At 45.8% G+C, this 22,952-nt stretch overlaps 1 protein-coding gene across 14 annotated transcripts in view; it reads left to right on the forward strand.

Moving 5' to 3' along the window:
• The window catches only part of FRMD4A (FERM domain containing 4A), a 573,140-nt gene that overhangs the window by 374,932 nt on the left and 175,256 nt on the right, over positions 1-22,952 (forward strand). For all 14 annotated transcript variants that reach the window (XM_073328715.1, XM_073328720.1, XM_073328712.1 and 11 more), the window contains one exon: positions 3,633-3,698. In XM_073328715.1, the coding sequence (XP_073184816.1) occupies positions 3,633-3,698 (66 nt within the window). Of the gene's footprint in view, positions 1-3,632; positions 3,699-22,952 lie in introns of those variants that run through there.

Genomic DNA, 22,952 nt, shown 5'->3' on the forward strand with positions numbered 1-22,952 from the left:
ATGAGGTAATTTAAATCATGATTAAAGTTGTGATTTGTATTGCCTTCATTTAAAATCAGTCCACCCTGATATATATACTATGTGATCATACTATATATAAACTATTACATATCCCTTCAAGTCTGCTAGGTAGTTTGCAATTGCCAGTCTAACATGAAAGCCACTCAGATGCTCTGGTGATAAGCAATATTGCAAAAACCAAAGATACATTAACTTTTCCGACAGTTTCTCATCTCTGCAGGTGATCAAAATATGCACAACACTTCGCACCTAATTGAGATTCTGTGTCATGCACGATATCTGTAACTTATTTTTGAATTCCAGGATACCATCTGTTTGCATTGGGAAGTCTTTTACTAACAAAACTTAACTAGGAGGTTACAAAATTAAGGAGCAGGAAGCTATAAAGTTCCAGTTGAAAACTGAGCCTTTTTTGAGCCATGATAGTGCAAAACCAAAAATATCTGCACATTTAAAAAACAAAAAAACCCTCTTATGAAGGCAAATACTATAACCGGATTCAAAAGGGAGCTAGATAGATTCATGGAAGATAGGTCCATCAATGGCTATTAGCCAGGATGGGCAGGAATGGTGTCCCTAGCCTCTGTTTGCCAGAAGTTGGGATTGGGTAACAGGGCATGGATCACTTTATGATAACCTGTCTGTTCATTCCGTTTGGGGCACCTGGCATTAGCCACTGTCAGAACACTGGGCTTGATGGACCTTTGGTCTGACCCAGTATGGCCACTCTTATGTTTATGTTGTTATTTTAAAAAGCGCTGCTGTGATCTAGTGGATTATGCACAGCACTGAGAGTCAGGGGCATTGGATTATATTTTTATCTCTGCCACTGCTTCAAGATGTGGCCCTGAGCAAGTCCCTTACCAGTTTTCTGCCGCAATTAATTGAACAGGTAAAAGTGGGATATACATGCTTCTCCACCTTTTTTAGGTGTGGTATAGCACCATCTTGTGGACCCTGCAGGTGTCGGACAGGAAATAGGCTAGAGAGAGACATGGAGACAGACTATTTTGAAGTTCTCCAAGTAAGACATTGAATCCAGTCTCCCCCATTAAGTTGCTGATGGAACAGTTAAATGAAAGCCTTTTAGTAAAACCTGAGAGTCCCTGCTTGCTCAGGAATACTACATAAGGCACTCTGAGATCTATGGGGAAAGTGGGGAAACACACTTTTCCTTCTTTTCTGAGGCCTTAGATGGCAAGCCTAGAGTACATCTTTACCGCTGCGTTGAAAACCATTTAAATACCAACAAGGTTTATAGTGCACATCTCACTCACCAAGCAACATAACCAATGTAGAGCAATATTTTGCATGCCATTACTTACCAGAGATATATCTTGTAGCAAGACCGTTTGTAGCCATGGCGGTAACCAATTAACATTTATGAGAAGTCTTGTTTTACAAAGGATTTTCTTTGGGTTGGATGCCAGAGCTCCAATTGTGCCTAAGAAACCGGAATTAGTTAGCATTGTTGGTATTCAAAAGATGTTCTGGTATAACTAGCAACACAGACAAAGCCTGCAGGGTTTTGAGTGATGTTTATACATGCCCGGGGTGATAAATCTCATGGGTTGGTGGTAACTGAAAAGAAAAGGTGCCTTTGATTAATATTGCCGATTATAAAGCTCACCTTTAGGAGTTTAATGTCGCAGAGTGCTCTGTGAAATTGGAGTAGGGTGTGGTTTTAAACCCATTGAATCCTGATAACTCAGATCTAAAGGCAAAGCTGTCCTTGCTTAACCCATTGGACTCAAGTATCCTGGTTGCTCTGGTTCTCTAAAAGAAGGCCTCTGAACTTAGAGTCAGCTCTGCTATCTCCCATACGTAGAGCTGAGCTAGTCCTGGAGGAAGTATCTGCTTTCCAGGTATAAGACCCCAGATGCACTATGAAGAATGCATCCTGGGGAGATTGTAGCTCACTCTGGCAGATATTTGAGGATTCTGTTTCAGCAACACCTACAGAGCTTGTCAGGGCACGAAATGTTATTGAATTGTGTATAGAATCCTCTCAATACACAGAAATCTGCCTTGGCCTTCAGATAAGAATATTCTTAATTCTGCATTACCCTTAAAAAGTCAACTTTGAAAGTGCTGCTATGGGGCTTTCCCTGTATGACTTGCATTGACTTTAAAGGGAGTAACAAAGCTACTGCCTTACTCCCTGAGAGTGTCTGTATAATACAGGACTGGAAGTTTCAAAAGCTCCTACATGACTTAGGCACAAATCCCCCTGACAGCCAATAGGATTATTCACATGTTTAAAGTTATGCATTTATTTCAGTGCTTCGCTGAATCAGATTCTGAATGCCTAACAGTGCATAGAAATCTCACACTTTTGGTCATAGTGACTTGTCCATAGGGGCACTCTGTAAAACTCCCGGCTGGCCATGGAGAAACTTCCCTGACTCCATGGAAGTACTCTCATGCATTTCAGTGCAACCACAGTCTACATGAGTTTGGAAGAGGCCTGGTCTACATTTACGTTTTAAATGGGTCACTACAAAAAGTAAATTTTCCCTCTGCTGATATGCACACCTTCTTGTCAACTGGTGGAAATGGGCGACATCCACCTTGATTGCATTGGCCTCGTTAGCACTACAATAGTAATTTTCCTCCTTTGATATTCACCCCTTCTTGTCAACTGTTGAGAATAGGCCACTTCCCCCTTAATTGAATTAGCCTCGTTAGCACTGACCCCCCCACTTCGTAAGGCAACTTCCATCTTTTCATGTGCTGTAAAATATATACCTGCTTCCTGTATTTTTCCCTCCATGCATCTGATGAAGTGGGTTATAGCCCATGAAAGCTTATGCCCAAATACATTTGTTCATCTCTAAGGTGCCACAAGGACTCCTCATTGTTTTTGCTGATACAGACTAATACGGCTACCACTCTGAAACTTAAATTTTAGTGGTATAATTATGTCTGTGAATAGCTGGAATAGCTGTACTTGTATAAAGCACCTTTAAATCAATATAGCTGTGTCCATGTTGGGCGTGTGGTACCAGTTTAATTATACACCGGTGTAGGTAAACTGGTGCAACTTTCTAGTGTGGACGAGCGCAGGTGGGAAAGATCCAGGGCCAAATTTATCCCTGATGTAACGCCAGTGAATTCAGTAGAGTTACACCATGGAAGAACTTGACCTGCCAGCCTTTAAACTATTTCAGCAATGGTTGAATCTTTGCTATGATGCATCAACCACTTCCTTGTAACTTGTACAGAAGTTTCCCCTGGCACTGCCTATTGGCCAAGCAAAGCACCGAAGACGGGGGCAGACGTATGAAACGTCTGGGCTGTTTCTCGTACTCAGTGCAGGACTAGCGGTCTCGTTCACTCCACACCTTGGCCTCATTTTCAACACTGGAGCGATCCGCTCTCTGTAGCTGAGTCAAAGCCGCGCTGTGCAGTGAAAGTTGGAAGGGTGTTATTTCTTTGTCTCATGCAACCTTTTCTTTTCCTGGTGCCAGGGAAGGGAAAACAAGGAATGAAACCCTTTGCTGGGACAGGGCTTCAAGGGAGCATGCCTGCAGTGCTTTAGCGGCAGCTCTCGATGTTTGCCAAGCCTGTAAATGAAGCACCCTGAAACATAGTTTGCTTCTCTCTTGCAGATGACGGAGGGCCGCCGATGTCAAGTGCACCTCCTCGATGACAGGAAGCTGGAACTTCTTGTGCAGGTAATATCCACTGATGGCAGCATTTGCCACAACTCTGAATTCTGCGCCATATGAAGTAAATCGGGCTTGTAGCAAGCTCTCTGCTATTCAGGTACTTTGTGCTGGGATCCTCTTGGATCTTGCAAGCTAAGCAGCATCAACCTGGGTCAAGACTTTAGAGAATGGGAGACCTCCAGGGTGCTGCAGGAAGTGCTGGCAGTGATTCATTAGCTGGCACTCCTCACTCTGTGTCAGAGCAGGACCAGTGCTCCAAAATGGAGCTGGGGCCACACTGTCAGGGTTGCTTGTGGTCCTTAATAATCCCATGACACCTTCTGAGGCATTAACCATCATGTCCTGGCCAAATTTCAGCTCCAGGAACAACATTCTGCCTACCTAAAATTCTCTCTGCAATGTCAGTTGCACACACGCTGTTCTTCGATTCTGAAATCATCGCTGGGTGATGTTAAACTGCTGTCGGAGACGGCGGTGCTTCAGTCATGGGTGAAGTGACCCGCACATATGTAGTTTGCATGTCAGTGTGGGTTTATAGTACATGCTTCAGGATAAAAGGCAACATATGGAAATGTAAGAGGTGATTTATCTTTGGCGATATTTCAGAATGTACCTACCTAGTAGGATTCATGAATATGCCTTGAACATGTGTGCAGTCCAACTGTAGCTATTTCATTCTTTTGATTGCTGGGATTTGAACTTACGTCTCCTGGATATGTGTCTGTTTTAAATCTGTGGCTGCTTTTTCTCCTTCCTCTGTTCTATTTGTACTGGGGTAGAGTAATCACTCTGAGGTCCCAATCAGGATCAGAGTTTTATTGTACACGGCACCATACGAAGCATCACCCCTGCCCCTCAAAATGTATAATCTGACCCCCAAACTAACCCCTGCAGCTTGATGAGAGGTCACTCAGCAGTGGGTTGGAAATCTCTGGGATAGCTTGCCATAACTGCGTAAGACCTGTGAGGGCCCGTGGGAGGTAGGTTCTTAGTACAGATACTTCACTCTGTATGCTTGGGGATTCTGAAGGTACATCGTCAGTCAGGATTGAGCTCCTCCTAGAAAAGCAGGAGCTGACGGTCCATGCCACATGTCCTAGGAAAGGGAGCGTTTCTTGCCAGTCACAGTAAGGTCCCAGGTTTGACCTGTCACAGGGTGGCTGGCCCTTCAGGTCAAGGGGAGACTGCTACTGAAGCAGGCTGGCTCCTGCAGGAGGCCCTGGAGCACGGCATGACTCTCAGGCAGACAGCCTGTGGAGTAGAATAGACAGACTGGAATAGACAGACGGACGCCTCTGTAAAAGACCCCAGGCTGGGGGAAGGGATGATTGATGCGCTGTGTTAGTTTGATGTGGAAGAAGTACAGCTGAAATCCTGGGAAAGGGGCCTGACCCAGACCCTGGGCATGGTGTCACTCCTTGCTGGGCTGAGGGGACAGGCCAGCAGCCTCTAGGGTCTAGATCCTAATGCTAATGAAGTGGTGTGATGTTACTAACAGAGCATGTGTGCACCCACTTGCTGCAGTGATTACTGCGCCTGCTAGGAACTCTCCGGGTCCTTCTCCTCACTGCTCACTGACTAAGGTCCTGGTCCCGCAAGTCCTTGAGCAGGTCACGGGAGGCTGGGTGAGGTGATCGGCCTATAGCAGTCGTGTGAGTGGAGGAGGTGACATGTGGGCACATGGCCTCCACACTGAATGGGAATAAGCTTCCAGCCCCACCCCCTCATACACCTGTCCTCTTACCCAGAGTAATGAAATTGGCCAGGGGTGGGCAGAGAGTGGCAGGAATGTCTGAGGAAATCTGTGCGTACCTTTGATCCTCCTCATGCAATGAATGGCTGAGGTACAGGCCATGCACTCGCTACTCAGCAGGAATAATTTGGTAGCCATTTAGCACAGCTCTCATTAATACAGGGCTGGGTTCCCCTGCTCTTCCTTTCCTGTTTAGCACTATTTTACCTTTCACTTACATGTGTAATGCTCTCCACCTACACTGGGTAGGATCAGTGCCTAAACGCATCATCTCTTTAAGGTACAGTAGCACACACAACAAATTGATACCCGACAAGATGTTCTTCATCTCCACACTCTTAATATCCAGGCATACAGGTATATGATGTGTAGGCCCTGCTAGGATTTCCCTAATTTACATAGATCCACTAGCTCAGTTTGTAGAATTCATTCATTGACTAGAATGGATTCATTTTAAAATGTAACGTATTTCCACTAATATGCCCATTTCTTGGACAGGAAGCTATACCACTCTATAGCTACAGAGAGACAGAAACTGAACCAGACTTTCAAAAATGTTCAACACCCACAGTTAGGGGTAGCTCTTTCGAAAGAATCAAACTGGTAGAAAAAGGCAAGTTATTTTCCACAGGAAATTTTTAAAAACATGATTTCTTTCATCAAAATTTCCCATGAAAACATTAGTTTCCCATCGAAAAACCAGAAACCAAAAAAAAAGTTTGTTTTTTTTCAAAACCATTTTGGTGGTGGTGTTTTTTTAATAAATGTTTTCTGTTTTTTAATCCCCAAACTGGAAGAGTCTGACAAAAATGTTCCCAATGCAAGCTGCTGGGTGCTAAGTTCTTGTGAAAAATCTGGCTACTTATTTAGCTGCCTAAATCGGGACCTGAGCTTTCTTGAAAATCGGGACCTGATTGCAGCTTCTGAGCCCTCTGGAAATTCTGGCCTGTCCTTGAGCTCTCCAGAGCATTAATGATAAGAATTAGAAAAATGACTTTCTTCTTACAAATGCTGCTAGCCTCGTTACAAGTGGCACTAGAAACAGGAAATGAAACTTCCCATAGCACTCAAATTAATGTCCGGCAGCTGATAAGCTTGGGGTGGGCAGGATGAGTGTTTGCTTCGCTATAGCAAACAGGGAGAAGATGAATGGGGACTTTTCAAACCAGTTTGAATCACAGGAAATGCATTTCAGCACTGATTTGTAAGTGACTCTGGACGGTTGTTCAAAAATTGTAGGGAACAAAAAATAAAGGGTAAAATTTTCAAACGCACCTAAGGAGCTTATATCCCATTGTCTTTCGGTGAGCGTTAGGCTCCTAAGCAGCTAAGTCACTTGTGAAATTGGGTCTTGGATTCCTAAATCACTTAGGGGTACATCTACACAGCCTGCGGCAGGCAGCCCATGACAGCAAGTCTCCGAGCCTGCATTGACAGGCGTGGATTTGTGGGCTTGTGCTAGTGGTCTAGAAAGAGCTTTGTAGGCAGCACTTTGACGTTGCAATTCAGGCTTCAGCTCGGGCTCTGAAGCCTAGGGAGGGGGCGGGGGCGGGGGCGGGCTTCAGAGCCTGAGCTCTAGCCCAGTCCACATCTTTGAAGTGCTGTCCGCACAGCTAGTTTTAGAGCACTAACACAAGCCCCACAAACCCAGGTCTTTCAACCTGGGCAGGCTGTGTGGACGTACCCTCAGGTGCTTCTGGAAATTTTACCCTGGGGCCAGTGCCAGTCCTCAAATCCTCCCAGTGGGTCAATAATGTCACCCAGGCCACCCAGAATCCACCCCCCAAAACTCCGCCCCCCCCAAAAATAACTCCACCCCCCCACCTGCCTAAGGCTCTGGGAGGGAGTTTGGGTGGGGGAGGAGGTCTGGAGTAGGAGGTCTGGAGTAGGGGATGGGGGGGGCAGGCTCTGGGAGGGAGTTTGGGTGAAGAAGGGGTGAGAGGTTGGGCTTTGGGAGGGCGTTTGGGTGGGGAGAGGGTCTGGGGGTGCAAGCTTTGGGATGGAGTTTGGGTGCTGGGTGCAGGCTCTGGGCTGGGGCAGGGGGTAGGGATGCAGGAGGAGGGGGTGGGATTGCAGGCTCTGGGAGAGATTTTGTGGGCTGGGGTGTGTGGGAAGGGGGTGCAGGCTCTGTGAGGGAGTTTGGGGGTGGGAGGGGGTGTGTGGGGAGGGGCTGCAGGCTCTGGGAGGGAGTTTGGGAGCAGGAAGGGGGTGGGGGTGCAGGCTCTGGGAGGCGGTCGGGTGGTGGGGCGCTTACCTGGGGCTCCAAGGCGGGGCGGGCCAGGGGGCCTCCACACGCTGCTGCCCCCAGGCACCATCCCCGCAGATTCCCATTGACCGCAGGGGCGCTTGGGGCGGAGACACAGCCCTGCCCTGCCCCGGGGCTGCAGGGAGGGGCTGGCAGCCACTGGAGCGAGCAGGCAGATGTCGCTCAGCTCTGCTGTGCTGCCGGGGCCCCGGGCCATTTTAAACCACCTGTCGTGGGAGTGCCTGGGGCCGCAGGTGGGGCCAAGGGAGAGACCCGGCCCCAAAACTGCTGGAGCCCTGTGGGCCACGTTGGGGAGATTTGCGGGCTGCAGATAGAACAGGGTGAATGATTTGTTAAAAGGAATTTACTGGACAAATGTATCCTCTTTTTATGTCTGAATTAGTTGTGATCTGACTTGGAGTCTTATGAATTAGTTGTCCAAAGTCTGTCAACACATGGTTTATGGGCCTATACCTCAGCCCAAGGAGGGAGGGGAGAAATTTGCCACAACTGTTGCTTTGAGTATTTGACCTTGGCTGTGTGTGATAGCTCACCAAAGTCATGTGGTGATGTTTCAGAACCCTGATTGGACTGCCAAAGCCTCAAATAATTCTCAAGCTGGTCCCGCGATCATCTCCAATGGGAGAATGTATGCAGATACAGATTATTATTATTATTTATTATCTATGTTACCCAGAACACAAAGATCGTGCCTTCCCCAAAGAGAATGTTCACAACATATTCTGCAAACATTCCTGGGAACTAAAATTGAATCCTGTCAATGTTGGCAGAAAATGAATCAAGAGGTTAAGAACATAAGAAGATAGGAATAGCCAAACTGGGTCAGACCAGTGGTCCATCTAGCCCAGTATTCTGTCTTTCGACAGTGGCCGGTACCAGATGCTTCAGAGGGAGTGAACACAACAGGGCAATTTATCGAGTGATCAATCCTCTGTCATCTAGTTCCAGGTTCTAGCAGTCAGAGGTTTAGGGACACCCAGTACATGGGGTTGCGTCCCTGACCATCTTGACTAATAGCCATTGATGCACCTATCCTCCATGAATTTATCCAATTCTTTTTTGAACCCAGTTATACTTTTGGCCTTCACAACATCCCCTGGCAGTGAGTTCCACAGGTGGACTATGCGTTGTGTGAAGAAGGCTCTTAAGCAAAGTAAGGTTGTAAATACCACCATGCCAAATGTGCTGTTTTTATTTAAACTAGTGACCCTGAGGTACTTTTGTGTTGTTTTTGCAGTTTTCTCCCAACTTTAATGGCCACAGAGCTTTATTTACAGCAGCACAAAGAAAAAGCAGAAACATGGGCTTTAGGAATAAAGAAACCAAAAAAGTGTTTTGACAGATAAGTAGCAAAATTGAGAAGCTCTAATCATAAACCAGGCAGAGTATCATCGCATGAAAATCTCTTCCTGGGGCTCTGAAATCCAAAGCCTGCTGGATTTGGGATTATGGAAAGGAGTTACATTTGGTATGTCTTTCATTTGATAAATGCCTGTTGATGTTCTGTTGCGTGCGGTGAGTTTACATAAGATTTTTTTTTACCGCGTTTTCTTTCTGAGAAGCAACAGAGCCTGGCTCCTTGAATCTTCCTTACATTTAAATTCTTTCACAGTTCCATTTCTGTTTGAAGTGTGTTGAGGTTTATAATGCAAGTTTTTTAGGGAAATGTTTGGCTTTATCCAGTTAATCCTTTCCAGTGAGTGAATCTTCTTTCTTACTTGTGGATAATGGGTTTATACAAATCATTCCCCTTTCTCGGCCTTGTTTTGCATTAGTTATTTACTATTTCCATTCTGCTGTGTACCCTTTGCCCATTGCACATGAAAGGTTTGCCTCACAAATTTTATTTGCCTTCCTTTATTTAAGGTTTTACGTAATTGACATTTTGCTTCTTTTCATGTTGGGTTCATAAATACAGCTTTTTGTATGAGAGTTGAATCACAAGTACTGACTGCTGTTGTCTTCACTTCAGCCATGGATGTCTGTTCCCACTATCTGACTTCAGCTCAAAGAATTGTCATCTTAAAGTGTTAAGGCACTAATTCTTTCTCTTTGGAAGAGTAGTTTCCAGATGCAGAGCTCAGCCAGTGTTTACAGCAGACGCAAACTACAGGGACTGGAAGGCTCATAGATTTGATAATGGGATATATGGTGCATTTCATTTCTAAACTCCACCCACAGAAGTGTTAACGACACAGACACACACATGCGCGCACTCTCAAAGTGAACAAAGTGTGTGCAAAACTTCCCACTCAGCACCTTTGCTCTTGTCCATCTGTGCACTGACTTTAGATTTGGAATCTTCTGGCTTGGTGGGCTTGTCTATGAAGTGCCCAGCGTGTTTTGGTGCTAGATAAACAACAGCTACTTTCTAGGTACCCATTCAAAGCCAGCCCAAGTTGTAAAAGGCTAAAAGTTGTGAGCCAATGGATGAGTGTTTGAGCCCTCTGATGTGAGAGGTGGTTAGAGCTTATTTCCATGGGATGAATGTTCACATCACCAAGCTACCTCCACATTTGGTAGTTCTAGCAGAGAGGGGCCCATGGTCGAGAAGGCGAAACTGAGCTGACTTTTCACTTCACCAGACAGTTCCTCCAGAAGTAGACTCAGCCAGGCGTGTTGGCTGTGCAATACTTTTCTTGCTCTATGGATAAACAGAGGGCTTAAATATCCAGGGCTGTGTGTCTGGCATCTTCTGCGAGCACTAACTTCACTCACAGTGATAAGAGAGAGAAAAAAATGTCCAGCAAATGAAACTTCTCCCAAAGGATGTTTGTGTTGCCTGTAATCCTTTCAGCATTGCCTCCTGGCCATGGAGTTCCAATTAAATGGGATTTGCCAGTGTGAGCTCATGATAGACTGTAGCATTGTGTTTAATTTCTCAACAGTTTTGTCTGGGTCTGTAGGGGGGAAATTGGCACAGTCTTTAATCAGACTGGTATGAGTTCGGACTGCACAAACCCACTAAGTCCCTGAGGATGACACCTGCCTTAATCAGGGCAGAATGTGCCTCACTGTATATAGAGGCTTTCATGTGAGCACTAAGAGCTTTGCAAACATCCGTTTAGCCTCACAGAGGGGTCAGCTGAGTCACGGAATGGGTTAAGTGACTTGTCCAAAGTCTCACAGATAAAACAGAAGTGGTTCCTAGTCTCCTGGGCCACAGTTCCTCTCTTTAAATTGAGTTTCATGCGTTTGCCCATGCACACCCACTTATTTTCCCATTTTATGGTGTTATTCTACGTTCCGAGTCAAAGTTGTCAGTGGCCCTTTAAAGGAACCGGCTTCGAGGCTGCTACAGCTTCAGCACCCCACTGCCTTGACCGCAAATGGGAAGGATGAATCACAGTAACTGTCCTCACGCAGCGAAGCAGTCTCCACGATTCCCTACAGTGTTCCTAAGCCAGTGATTTAAACGTCCCAGAAGTCGGCTACCCGGGCCCAAGCACGGGGGTGTGAGCTGAGAAATCTGACAGCGCAAATGTGAGTATGGAATGCCCCTCCCCAGCCCATGGCGGCTACTATCACTGCCCTGATGTTCGCACAGTGCTCTCCTAGAGCAATGATATATAGGGCTAAATTCTGACTCTGTGTTACAGCCAGGTCAGCTGGCTGGTGGGGGCTGAGAGGCAAGGCCTGAGTCTCCTCTCTCTCAAGCCGGTGTAAATCGGGAGTGGCTCTGCTGAAGTGATGAGGGGGTACGGGGAAGGAGAACAAGGCACATAGTCCCCAAGACGTGACGCTGTGAGTGGCCTCGCTGGCAAGGGCAGTGGCATGTGAATTGCCGCGGGGACGTGTATTGACAAACCCCCCGGACCAGTAGGGAATCAAGGGTGAACCTGGGTAAACAGCGCTTACCCACTTCTCATTTGGGGAATAGGGTATTTATGTTACTTTAGTTTCGCCATCTCTTTTTTTTTTTTTTTTTACCACGACATCACTGCTCTTCACTACTGCCGTAGTGTGTGCTTCTCCTGGGGCCGCTTTTAGGTGGTAGCAGTTGCACAGGGGATGCAACCCGGATTACAGCCCAAACCCTCTGGCCACATCCTCAGGTCCAGGGAGCTCTGCTAGGTGTGCCGCTCCCTCTCACACACATGGCCCAATAGCATCAACATCCTCCTGCACAGCTGCGTTGTGGTAGAAAGAGGCTCCCTGCAATCTGTCTTCCAACCCCCGCCCCAGGACACCTGCACAATGGTGACCAGAATGTGTCCCTAGCTGTTAACGCAGGCACCATGTGTGCAGAAGCTCTAGTTACTCTTTAGCAGTGGTTTATAGGTTATTTGTTTCTATCCCACCCATCTCACAGCAGCAGTGGGGTTGCTGTGCAGGATAAATCACAGTTAAAACAAATTGAGCTCAGTGTCCAGTGTGCAAACAAACTGGACCAAAAAATCTCCCACAAGAGGAAGAGCTGGTGGAAAAACAGAGGGCACGCTGGTCCAAGGTGGACTGACCTGCTTGGAAATCCTTGCACTTAGCAGAAATTACTCAAACTGCCAAATTTGAATTTGGTTCAGGATCTAGACCACCTGAACTTCTGGCCAGGCCCTGCATTGGTACAGTATTCAGCTCTGGAGAAGGAGCCAGAACATGAATGCCAGTTCCCTATGTTGGTTTAATGTGTAAAATCTTCTCAGAAAACCCAAAGGACAGAACGACAATCTGGGGTTTTGCTTTGGCCCATTTTAGAGCTAAAAGGAGCCTGATTCTATGCTCACCTACACCACTTGGATGTGGTGTAGCTCTGCTGATATCAGTAATGAGTCGAGATTCACACCATAAGAACGGCAGTATTGGATCAGACAAGTTGTCCATCTAGCCCAGTATCCTGTCTGCCAACAGTGGCCAATGCCAGATGCTTCAGAGAATGAACAGAACAGGGCAATTATTGGGTGATCCATCCCCTGTCATCCAGTCCCAGCTTCTGGCCGTCACATCAGTGAGACCAGAATCAGGCCCAGTGGACATTTGAAAAATTTGAGCTAGATTGCTGAACACGCACCACATTAAGGGTTGCTGGGAGTCCATCGCTTTGGTTCATTCCAGTCTACTATGAAACCATACATCAGTGTGGAGTCACAGATCTGTGCCGTCACCCTACACTGAGGCTCAGATCTGTAATGAAATGCAAACTGGACGAGTTTCATGTGATTTTGAGTTTCGTTGTGGAATATTTTGCATGACTCTGTTTTGAAACCAAACTGGGGGACAAGATTCTGCTCTGCATCCTTCAAGCTATCTGGAGAGGTGTTCAAAGGGGCTTCTTGGCCACTGGAGCCCTGCTCCCCACCAACTGAGTTAGACACAATTCTTCTTGGGAGATCCCAGGGTCCTTGCATCAGAGCAGTCTCTACTACCTTTGACGATCTTGCAGAATACTCCTGGCTTTGCACCTAGCCACCCCATGCCACTGCCCTGCCCCTTCTTTCCTTTCAGACACCTTCATGATGCGGGGGTGTTAGCAGGGACTAATCCCTTTAATGGCATTATTAGCACCAGGGAAGGGTGAGGAATCTTTGCACCCTCTTGCTTCCCTTTTGTACCAGTGCAGGGCCAGTATTCAGTTCAGGAGAAGCAGCAAGAACATCAGTGCTGGTTTCCTAAGATGGTTTAATGTGTAAAATATTTGGAGAAAACCCAAAAGGCAGAAGGACAGCCATGAAATGGCTGAACTTTAGGATCTTGCTGGTATTTTGAAGTCGAGCTTTGAAAATCTAAAGAGAAAGCTCTGGAGGATTTTGAAATGCAGCAGTATGAACAGAAAGAGGGTCAGAGTTATCTTAAAAGGAGAGAAATTAAGCCACATGACAGAATGTTAGAATACAAAAGCTATACAAAGACCGAGACTGCTGAGTGCTGAAATGGGGGCACAGACAGCAGGGGACCCTGCACTGGGTGGGTCGGCATAGAGGGGAGAAGAGTGAGTGAAGGGCAAATGAAGTGGAATAATGTGAGGGCAGAATGAAGCTGCAGCTGGAATGGAAGGATTCAAAGGGAAACCAAAGCAATGAGGAAGGCGAAATAGGGCGCCAAGGACTGAAGCAAGGGCAGAAGTGAAAAATGGGACCGAGCAATTCAGATGATAAGTGGCTGGGAGGATACAAAGGCAGCTTGAAGTGCGTGTGGCAAGGAGACAGGCAAGCGCAGCCATTCAGAGAGAAATGAAGTGGTTGCAAAGATAAAGCTGACAGGGTGGTCAGGGCGAGGAGGGACTAGAAAAGAGAACCTCTTGGGCGAAATCTCTGACAGGGCTCAGGGACTCTGGGCCACATCCTCAGCTGGTGTGAACTGGACTCATTCCAGTGAAGTCAGTGGAACTAGGCTGACTTTCCTCATCTGAGGATCAGGCCTGGAACTTCTGTAAGAAATTCATAGGGCAGCAAACCTGATCAGGCTTGATCTTCAGAGTGCCGCAGGCCGGACCGCCAGCAGTGGGGCTGCAGGTTGCTTCTCAGGCTCCCATGCTAGCATTTCTGTGGGTAGTGGCTGTTGCTTGTTTGTCTATAGTAGGGCCCTCTGTGGGCGAAGTCTTTTGCAGACACTCCAGAAGGGACCCTCCCTGCCTCAGAGAGCACACACTCTGAGTCCAGAAACAGACAAGTAAACTGAGGTTAGGGGAAGGTGAACAAGATGGGCCTTTTTGTTCCAGCTGTCCGGGTTTGCTGTAAGCAGCACGGAAGAAATGAATAAGAGGGACGTAAATGTGGACAGGCAGATTAGAAAAGGGTGTAAAATGTGAGGCACAGAGCCAGGGCAGTAGATGAGCTGGGGACATAAATGAGTGGCGAGCTATCAAAGAGCCATGCAAACTATCTGTGTGCTTACAAAGGTCATGCCAGGCAGGCAGCTGTAGAAAAATGAAACCCACTACGACTAAGAAATGTTAAGCTAGTAATTAATGAAACCCAGCAGGGATAACTTGATTGCTCCAGACTTGTTGCTGAACTGCCGGGGGAGGACATGGGGAGGGGAGGAGAATTAGCAGAAGGAGGAATTACTGGTGGCAGGGGGCAATAACCCTTCGGGGGCCAATTGACCCTGATAAATGAGCCCACTAGTTTATGGCTGACCTTGCAGCAGAGAGAAATGGACAACAAAGACCAGTTTGTGTCTTAGGACGTTAACTGGAGGGGGTCAGATGTATAGGGTCCAGACTTTCCCTGCATTTCAGTATTATACATTCCCAATTTTCCAAGCTGTAGGCTTTTTTTAACACAGCAGCTACTTAAACCGAGATGGAGAACAAGTCCCTGTGTGCGTCAGCCTTGTCCTGTTTTGACATATATCTGCTATAAGTGAACACTGCATGCATTTCGGATGACATGATCATAATTCTATAAGGTTTAGGAGCTTTGGAGAGTGGTCCCATATAGATAACCGCTGAGTTTTATAACAATAAATATGTCAGGGGACAACAATCCTTCTGTTCCTTGGGAAGAAAATGAAGATGCAGTTTCAAAGGTCCCTCATAATCAATATCCCCATTATTAATTGTCCACAATGAATTGCATTCTAAATAATATAGGCCTTGGAGCTATCTGTGAGCTGTTGGAAGGCAGATAAACTGGAGGCATATTTTTTTATTCATGCCAAATATGTGAGGGATGGGATATGATTTGGAGCTGGTCAAATAATGGAGAAAAAAATTCTGTGGATTTTGTTGTTTATTGTTGAAATTTTCCAACCAGCTTTACTATTGGGCAAAAATAGAGGGCTCTGGGATTTGCCTAACCTGGTTGTGTTTCTGATTTGCAAAACTAAAAGCATGGGGTGGTTTGGTAATAAGACACCATTTTATCCCAAAGTCACAGCGTTGGTGAGAGGGGAAAGCAGAGGATTTGCTATTCATCTGTTGATGAGTTTAGCTCCCAAAATCATGTTGTGTTTCAGCTAATTAACATACCATGGTCGAGGCACGCCCATATGCACATACAAAGTTGACTTTAATAATTACCTGCCCAACACCTAACGGATGCTGTTACATAGGAGAGAAAACAGCTTGGCTCATGATTGGTTGGAATCACTCATATGATGAGTCAGGAATTTTCTATTGTTGCTCTCCGGCTCAGCTGCAGATGAGCTCATTGAAACTGTTGTTCATGCCTGAGCTAACTTGATAGTATATGACAATGGCTCTTAAATATTTTATTGTTATGGGCTGAATGCTTTTGAAGATACAGGGCACCTGAGGGCCATCTCCACTCCTGACCACAATTCTGACCCTTTTCTGGAGCAACTACAGTGACTAACAGGACAGTACAAAGGGGACAAGATGAAAACAAACTCAGTAAAGTGTGAGGCTGTGGTTGGTTTGCTTATAACCCCTCATTTTGCTCTCTATCTATTTCTACTTCCGGGCTATAGGGCTTTACAGGTCTGAGTACTAGCTCTGCCTGCTTTGCCTTCAGGCCCCAGTACTTGTCCAACTCAGTCACTTTGCAGGTCAGCCCTCTGGAGTGTTTGCTGCCCCTCCAATTGAAAATGGTTTGTAGGTGGGATCACAGTTGAATTTACACAGAAGAAATTCCTGACACAGAAGACACAGTCTGCAGGGAGCAGAGAGATGAAGGATTGTTTCTACTTTAGTTATTCAAAAAAGCTGCTGAAACCCTAAAAGGCTCAAGGAAGATGGTACAATTAGCAGGACTTGTCACTGCCTGAAGACCCAAATGCTTCACAGTTGTGATAGCAGCCCCTTCACAGACTACAGTGTCTGAACTACTGACATGCCAATCCCTGTTTGATTGACTTACCAGAGCTGAATAATAGGTTTTCCTATTATTATTATTTGTACAGCCATAGTTCTTAGATTGGGGGTTTTCAACCTGTGGTCCCTGAACCCCTGGGGGTCTGTAGACTATGTCTAAGATTTTTAAAGGGGTCCGTACCTCCATTTGAAATGTTTTAGGGGTCCGCAAATGAAAAAAGATTGAAAATCACTGGCTTAGAGGCACTACTCGCTAGGTGATAATTCTGCTAGGTGCTTTTATATATAGACTTTTAAAGTATAGACTTTTAATAAAAAGAAACGCCAACATTTTCAAAAATGAGTGTCTAAAATTAGGCTCCAAAGTTTGTATTTAGGCCCCCAAATGACTGAAGTTCTAAGCATCCAGCATCTCCCATTGAAGTCAAAATATAAACTTAGGGTAAAATTCTCGAAAGTGACTTAGGAATCTAAAAGTCCCATTTAAACTCTCAAGTCAAGATTTGAAAAGATATTTCAGTGGAGAAAGATAAAGGGAGGTGGATAGTGAGATTTTCAAAAGTTCATGTATACCTAACTTGCACAAATTTTACTTTAAAAAATCCCAGAAATACCTGTCTGTACCTTTAGACACCTAAATACCTTTCAAAATCTGGCTCTTATAGTCACTTTTGAAAATGGGGCTTGCATTCCTAAGTCACTTAGGTGGTTTTGAAAATATTAGCCTTATTGTCTAAGTATGGCCTTAGGAGCCTTAACATTAGGCACTTATTTTTAAAAATCTTTGCCCCCAAATAGCTTCCAATCAAAGTAAGTTTCTAACTTCATCTCCCTTTAGAATGTTGGTTATTACCCTTTAGAAATTTCTAGCTGTAATGGAGAGATTTCCAAGTATTCTGGATGGAGCCATTCAGAAGGTATGTACAATTAAAAACACACAGAGCATATTGACTGCATGTTTTCAGTGAACTTCAGGATTTATCATCTCTCAAGGTAAATACTGAGTGGTGCAATATTCAATTGTCTGTTCAATAACTCTTCATATTCCCCTCAACAGAAGTCAGGATCTGCTTATTATTTTTAAATAACAATAATGCTTTGTACCTACTCAGTGCTTTTCATCTGAAGATCTTTCATCTTCATCTTGCTGTATTTTACAAAGGGCAAATCATATCTCTTTTTAAGAAACAGAGAAGCTGAAGCACACAGAGATTAAGTGACTTATCCACAGCCACACAGTCCGTGGCAGACACAAGACTAGACACCGGGTTTCCTGACTCTGTTTCCTGTTGCAACCACTAGGCAATGCTTCCCTGAAGGAAAATCAGATAAAAATATATTTAAAAATAGTGAGGAAATGTAGCACAGGACAATAGCTTGGGAACCTGCCTGCTGGGAGTCAATGAAAGTGGAAATAGCAAATTTTCTGTGGCACGTTCTGTAGGACTGAGTTAAAAAATATTAGCTAGTGTTTTCAATAGATACAGGATAATATAGGAAAGGGCAGCTCTGTAGAAAGGCAGATGAAATTGACATCAACTAGCATGGTAGATTAGGTTTCAATCTAAAGTATAGAAATTGTGCTTCCAATCTGAGTCAGTCTTTCATGTTAGAGAATTTCCTATTACTACGTCCTTCTTTTTGCACAGGTGGAAATAGTAGGTTACGTGTGACTGACAGGTGCCAGACTGACTACATTACCCAGTGTAAAGAAAAAAGTTTTCTGTGCGCGTGCTTGCTCTCTCTCTCTTTTTTAATTCTAGGGAATATGGTTTAGACAAAAGGTGCCAGTTTGACAGCTCTGAGGACTGCAGCTTTCTGTTTGTCCACAGTGCAGAAACAGCACGGGCAGCACCAGCACAGAGAAATTCCCAGAGTAGTCCAACCCTGTCAGTGACGTGGGCAGCCTGCGTAGTTGTGCAGCACCTCCACGGGCAACATACAGAAACAAAATGGCATCCTCCCAGGAGGCGCAACCTCACACCTGTGCTACAAAATGGCATCCTCCACGCGGCATGACTTGGCACGTATAGTGCCTGCATAGACGGAGAATGGGGCAGGTTCTGGATTGCGCTGCATCTGGAATAGTCATTTACGCCCGTGCAATGTGAAAGCCAGATTGTAAACTCTGTGGGGCAGAGACTATCTCTTTGTTCTACCTTTGTACAGTGCCTAGTACAATGGGGACTTGGTCCATGACTAGGACTCCTACGTGCTACCACAATACAAATAATAAATAAAAAAGTGGTTGTCAAACACTGTCAAATAACTTTGTGCCCTTGCTTTATGCTGGTGGAAATGTTTCTACAAGGTTCAGGGCAGTGGAGAATTGGGGCTTATCTACATGTAATGTTGACTGATTTACCTAAAGGTGTGCATTTAAACCAGTTTAGTTAAACCAATGCATACCCCTCCCTGCATGGACATTTATTTCAGTTTAAAAGTGGCTTATCACTGCCTACTTATGGCAACTGGGAACAGGCTAAAGTTAAACTGAAATAAGTATCCTAACAGGAGTTTGCTCCAGTTTAACTAAATCAGGGCAAACAAGGCCCAAAATGTTTTAACCATGAAGTGGAGAGACTTAGGTCCAGAAGGGAAAGGTTATTTCAGTCTCTGGGTCTGCTTCTCCATTGCTTTTCACCTTGTATCATATCTACACCTATGCAGATTGGATGGAAAACGCTTCCATTCTGAGTTGTTTAGTTTGCTCAGGTGTAAATGATGAGATGAGGGCAAGACAATGGAGAAATTAGGCCCTTTGTGTCTATTTAATGCTAGAACCACTCCTGGCATTGAAAAACAAGGATGTCAGTTGTGTGGGATGGTGGGGTTTTTTCTGGAGATGTGAGCACTAGTACACTATCAACTAACTAATTTTGCATAGACTTAAGAAGAGTAATCCAACTACAGATCATCACTGAATGTAACTGCATTCGAACCAATAAAGGAAAGGTTCTGTATCTGATCAGCAACCCCTCTATTCCTTCATATTTCCTGCCTCTGAATGATCCCTGTTTTCAATTGGTGGAAAATTACCCTTTGAGTTTACCCAAGAGTGTGTATCAAAGGCTTCTCTCAAGATATGGTGTATTTTATTAGGAAGCGAAGCGAAACACAGTCTCTCTAACAACATAAATATCCATTCCCCGGACCCATGCAATATTTCTAGCCTGCTGCCTGTCCGTTCTTTTGTCTTCATTTTGGGGAATTGCCTGTTCATGACAGTTGACTAGGAGGACTTCAGAAGTTCTGTTGCCTAAATGAATTTGTCTTTCTCTTTTGTGATGTATTTTTCCAAATCTCCCCTTTCCTCCAAGGGCATGTTAGCTTGCTGACTGCAGCCATCTCACTGCCTAGAGAACAAGCAGGGCAGACACAGTTTCCAGCCTCATGCTTTCCTGCTAGAAGTACAGAAAAAAAACCCGTGGCATTTTTTTCTGTTTGCTATGATGTGGGATGTCATGATGCTTTTATGCCCAAAGATAGCTCTCCTCATTTTCAGGACAGAGGAGCTGACTGTTGGCTCAGAATTGGGTCATCTTTAAAAAAAAAAAATCTTGCATGACCTCATTCTGAGAAACAGGACCTGTGTTCATCCTGCTCTCAAATTCCTTCCCTGACCTCTCCTGTATAAGAGAGTTGTTCAGATGAAAGGCATGCTGGAACCCACGGATGGATCTAATCTCTTTCTCTAATATCTGTATTCAGACTCTGCTTGTCACTCTAATGTCTGTGCACCTGTCAATATCCCTCATGCAATCACCTCTGCCATTAAAGTGGCCATATTTAACCAGAGAGAGGCTCATGGATAAACCCTGAGATGTGCAAGCATTAGGAGGAAGTTTGGATCTTGAGCACAACTTTGCAGCTGGCCACTATCTCTGTAATGGATCAACCCAAGCACTTGTAGGTAGATGCTCCAAAACCATCATCTCCAAGCATCCTTCAATTTTGGGAAAGGTAGAGCCTCGCCCTCATCTAGATCTGAACTTTGCAGTTCAGCCCCATTCTCCCCTCCACTGCAGTCCTTATATACTGCTGTAACATTCTCTTAGCCAGTCAGAGATAGTTCCCCCATCACAGGCACTGTAGAGAACAGCCATAGGCAGTGTGGCCTAGGAAACTGGGACTGACGAGATCTGTGTTTTAGTCCCAGCTCTGCTGCTGGCTGAGTTTGGGCAAGTTACTTCTTCTTTGTGCCTTAGTTTCCCCACCTGTAAAATGGGGTGACCACCTTTGTAAAGTGCTTTAGGTCTTTGGCTAGAACTTGCTAAATAAGAGCTAGGTATTATTATTATAGCCATTCTAGCATATTCTCTGTCTGACTCGTGATGCAGCCTAGGAGTGGGGTTGCAAATGATTCTCATGCCTATTTTACTCCTCAGGGAATTCTGTGCTACTGTGGCACAGTAGAAAAATGCTCCCCCCTTCGCAGATTCTCTTTACTTTCCACAGAAAATGGTTTCTGTGGGGAAGCAAAGAGAAGCTACACCAGTGCTCACTCACCCCTCCCCGGCAGCTCTGATGGGTCTGTTTGGGCAGCTGGGGAGAGGTAAATCACTGGTGGGAGGGGAGCACTCAGACCTCCCCGCCCCCAGAACCCCACATTGAGCCCCCCTTCACCCAAACTCCCCCCCGAGCTTCACCCTACATTGGGAGCCCCCGCATAGGATCCCCCTGCACTCTGAACCCCCCACAAGCCTCTGAACCCACACCCCACTGAGCCCCAACCAGCTGCACCCTGACCCCCCACCAAGCCCCATTTCCCCAGCTCTCCCCCCCCCAGCCCTAACCACCTTCACCTGGACTCCCCTGCAGAGTCCCATTCCCCCTGCATCCAGAACCCCGTACCAAGCCCCTGTGCATCCAGATTCACCCTCACACCCAGATTGCTCCACACAGAACCTGGTACTCTTGAGGGAATTCTGTGCCAAAAAATTACAAATTTTAAAATTCTGCAAATTTTATTTGTCAAAATAACACAGTAACACAATACCAATATAATTACACCATTTTCAATTATTTTGGTAATTTATTTCAAAATACTTGTCAGCAAATTATTGAAAATGGTGTGATTATTGACAAAAGATGCAGAATTTCAAAATATTGTACACAGAATTTTTAATTTTTTGGCGCAGAATTCCCTCAGGAGTACTATTTGATCTTTGTTAAGGACAACTATTATTTCATCTTCTCTACTCGCTCTTCAGCCATGTGTAAAAGCCAGGCTGTTGTACAGGAATAGATTTTAAAAGGTAGGGCTGTGGAACAGCTGAAGGGACAAAAAATGGAATGCTCTGAAGGTGAGAATGGGGGGTCCTCATGGTAACTAGAAAGAATGTTTTCCTCTGTGCTTAGCAAAACCATGTAGCTGTTTCTTGGGCTAATTTATGATGCTTACTTTCAGTGGCTGTTTTGCTACTATGCCTCATGTTAATATCTTTTTGCCTAAACTCTCTCCTTACTTTCTTAGCTGTGGATCCAGCCCCATTATTATTCCTGTCCACAGAGCCTAGGGAGCTTATACAATTGAGTCAAATGTGTTCATTGCCTTTAAAAATATTATAAGTGTAATTTAGGTCACCATGACACCTTCCATCTCTCAGTGAGGCTGGGGCCTATATGCCTAGAACAGGGGTCGGCAACCTTTCAGAAGCGGTGTGCCGAGTCTTCATTTATTCACTTTAATTTAAGGTTTCGCGTGCCAGTCATACATTTTAACGTTTTTTAGAAGGTCTCTCTCTATAAGTCTGTACATTATATAACTAAACTATTGTCGTATGTAAACTAAACAAGGTTTTCAAAATGTTTAAGAAGCTTCATTTAAAACTAAATTAAAATGCTGATCTTACGCCGCCGGCCCACTCAGCCCCGGGGGAGGCTCCGCTTCTCCCCCTCCCGCGCAAGGGCCATCAGCTGATCGGTGGCAGGGAGGAAGAGGAGGAGGGGCAGGAACCCCGCATGCTGGGGGAAGAGGCTGGGGAGGGGGGAACTTGTCTGCCCTGCAGCAGCAGCCGGCAGGACCAAGCTTCTTCACCCTACCACAGGGGGGCGGGCAGGATTTTTAATGGCACTCTGCTGCCTGCCGGGGTCCTGGCCTGGGTTCAGCAGCGGGCTGTGCGGGGCCGGTGGCTGGGACTCGGCAGGCAGCAGCGCGCCATTGAAAATCGGCTCGCGTGCTGTCTTTGGCATGTGTGCCATAGGTTGCCGACCCCTGGCCTAGAACCTGGTGTCCTTTTCAGAATTAAAATGTGCAAAGCATAGGTGCTGACTGACTTCCTAATGTGCCGGGGGTGTGGGGGTGCTCTCCCCAGGCCCCACCCCGACCTTGTCTCTTCCCACCCACCTTCCCACCCGGTTCTGCCTCCTCCCCTAAGCATGCTCTGCCCTCGCTCCTTCCCCCTCCCCCCAGCGCCTCCTGCATGCTGCAGAAGAGCTGATCCACAGTGGGGGGAGGCATTGGCGGGGGGAAGTGCGAATCGGTGAGGCCACTGGCAGGCGAGAGGTGCTGGGGGGAGGGGAATG

This window comes from Lepidochelys kempii, chromosome 1 (assembly GCF_965140265.1).
Source record: "Lepidochelys kempii isolate rLepKem1 chromosome 1, rLepKem1.hap2, whole genome shotgun sequence".
In the NCBI taxonomy this organism is placed as follows: Eukaryota; Metazoa; Chordata; order Testudines; family Cheloniidae; genus Lepidochelys; species Lepidochelys kempii.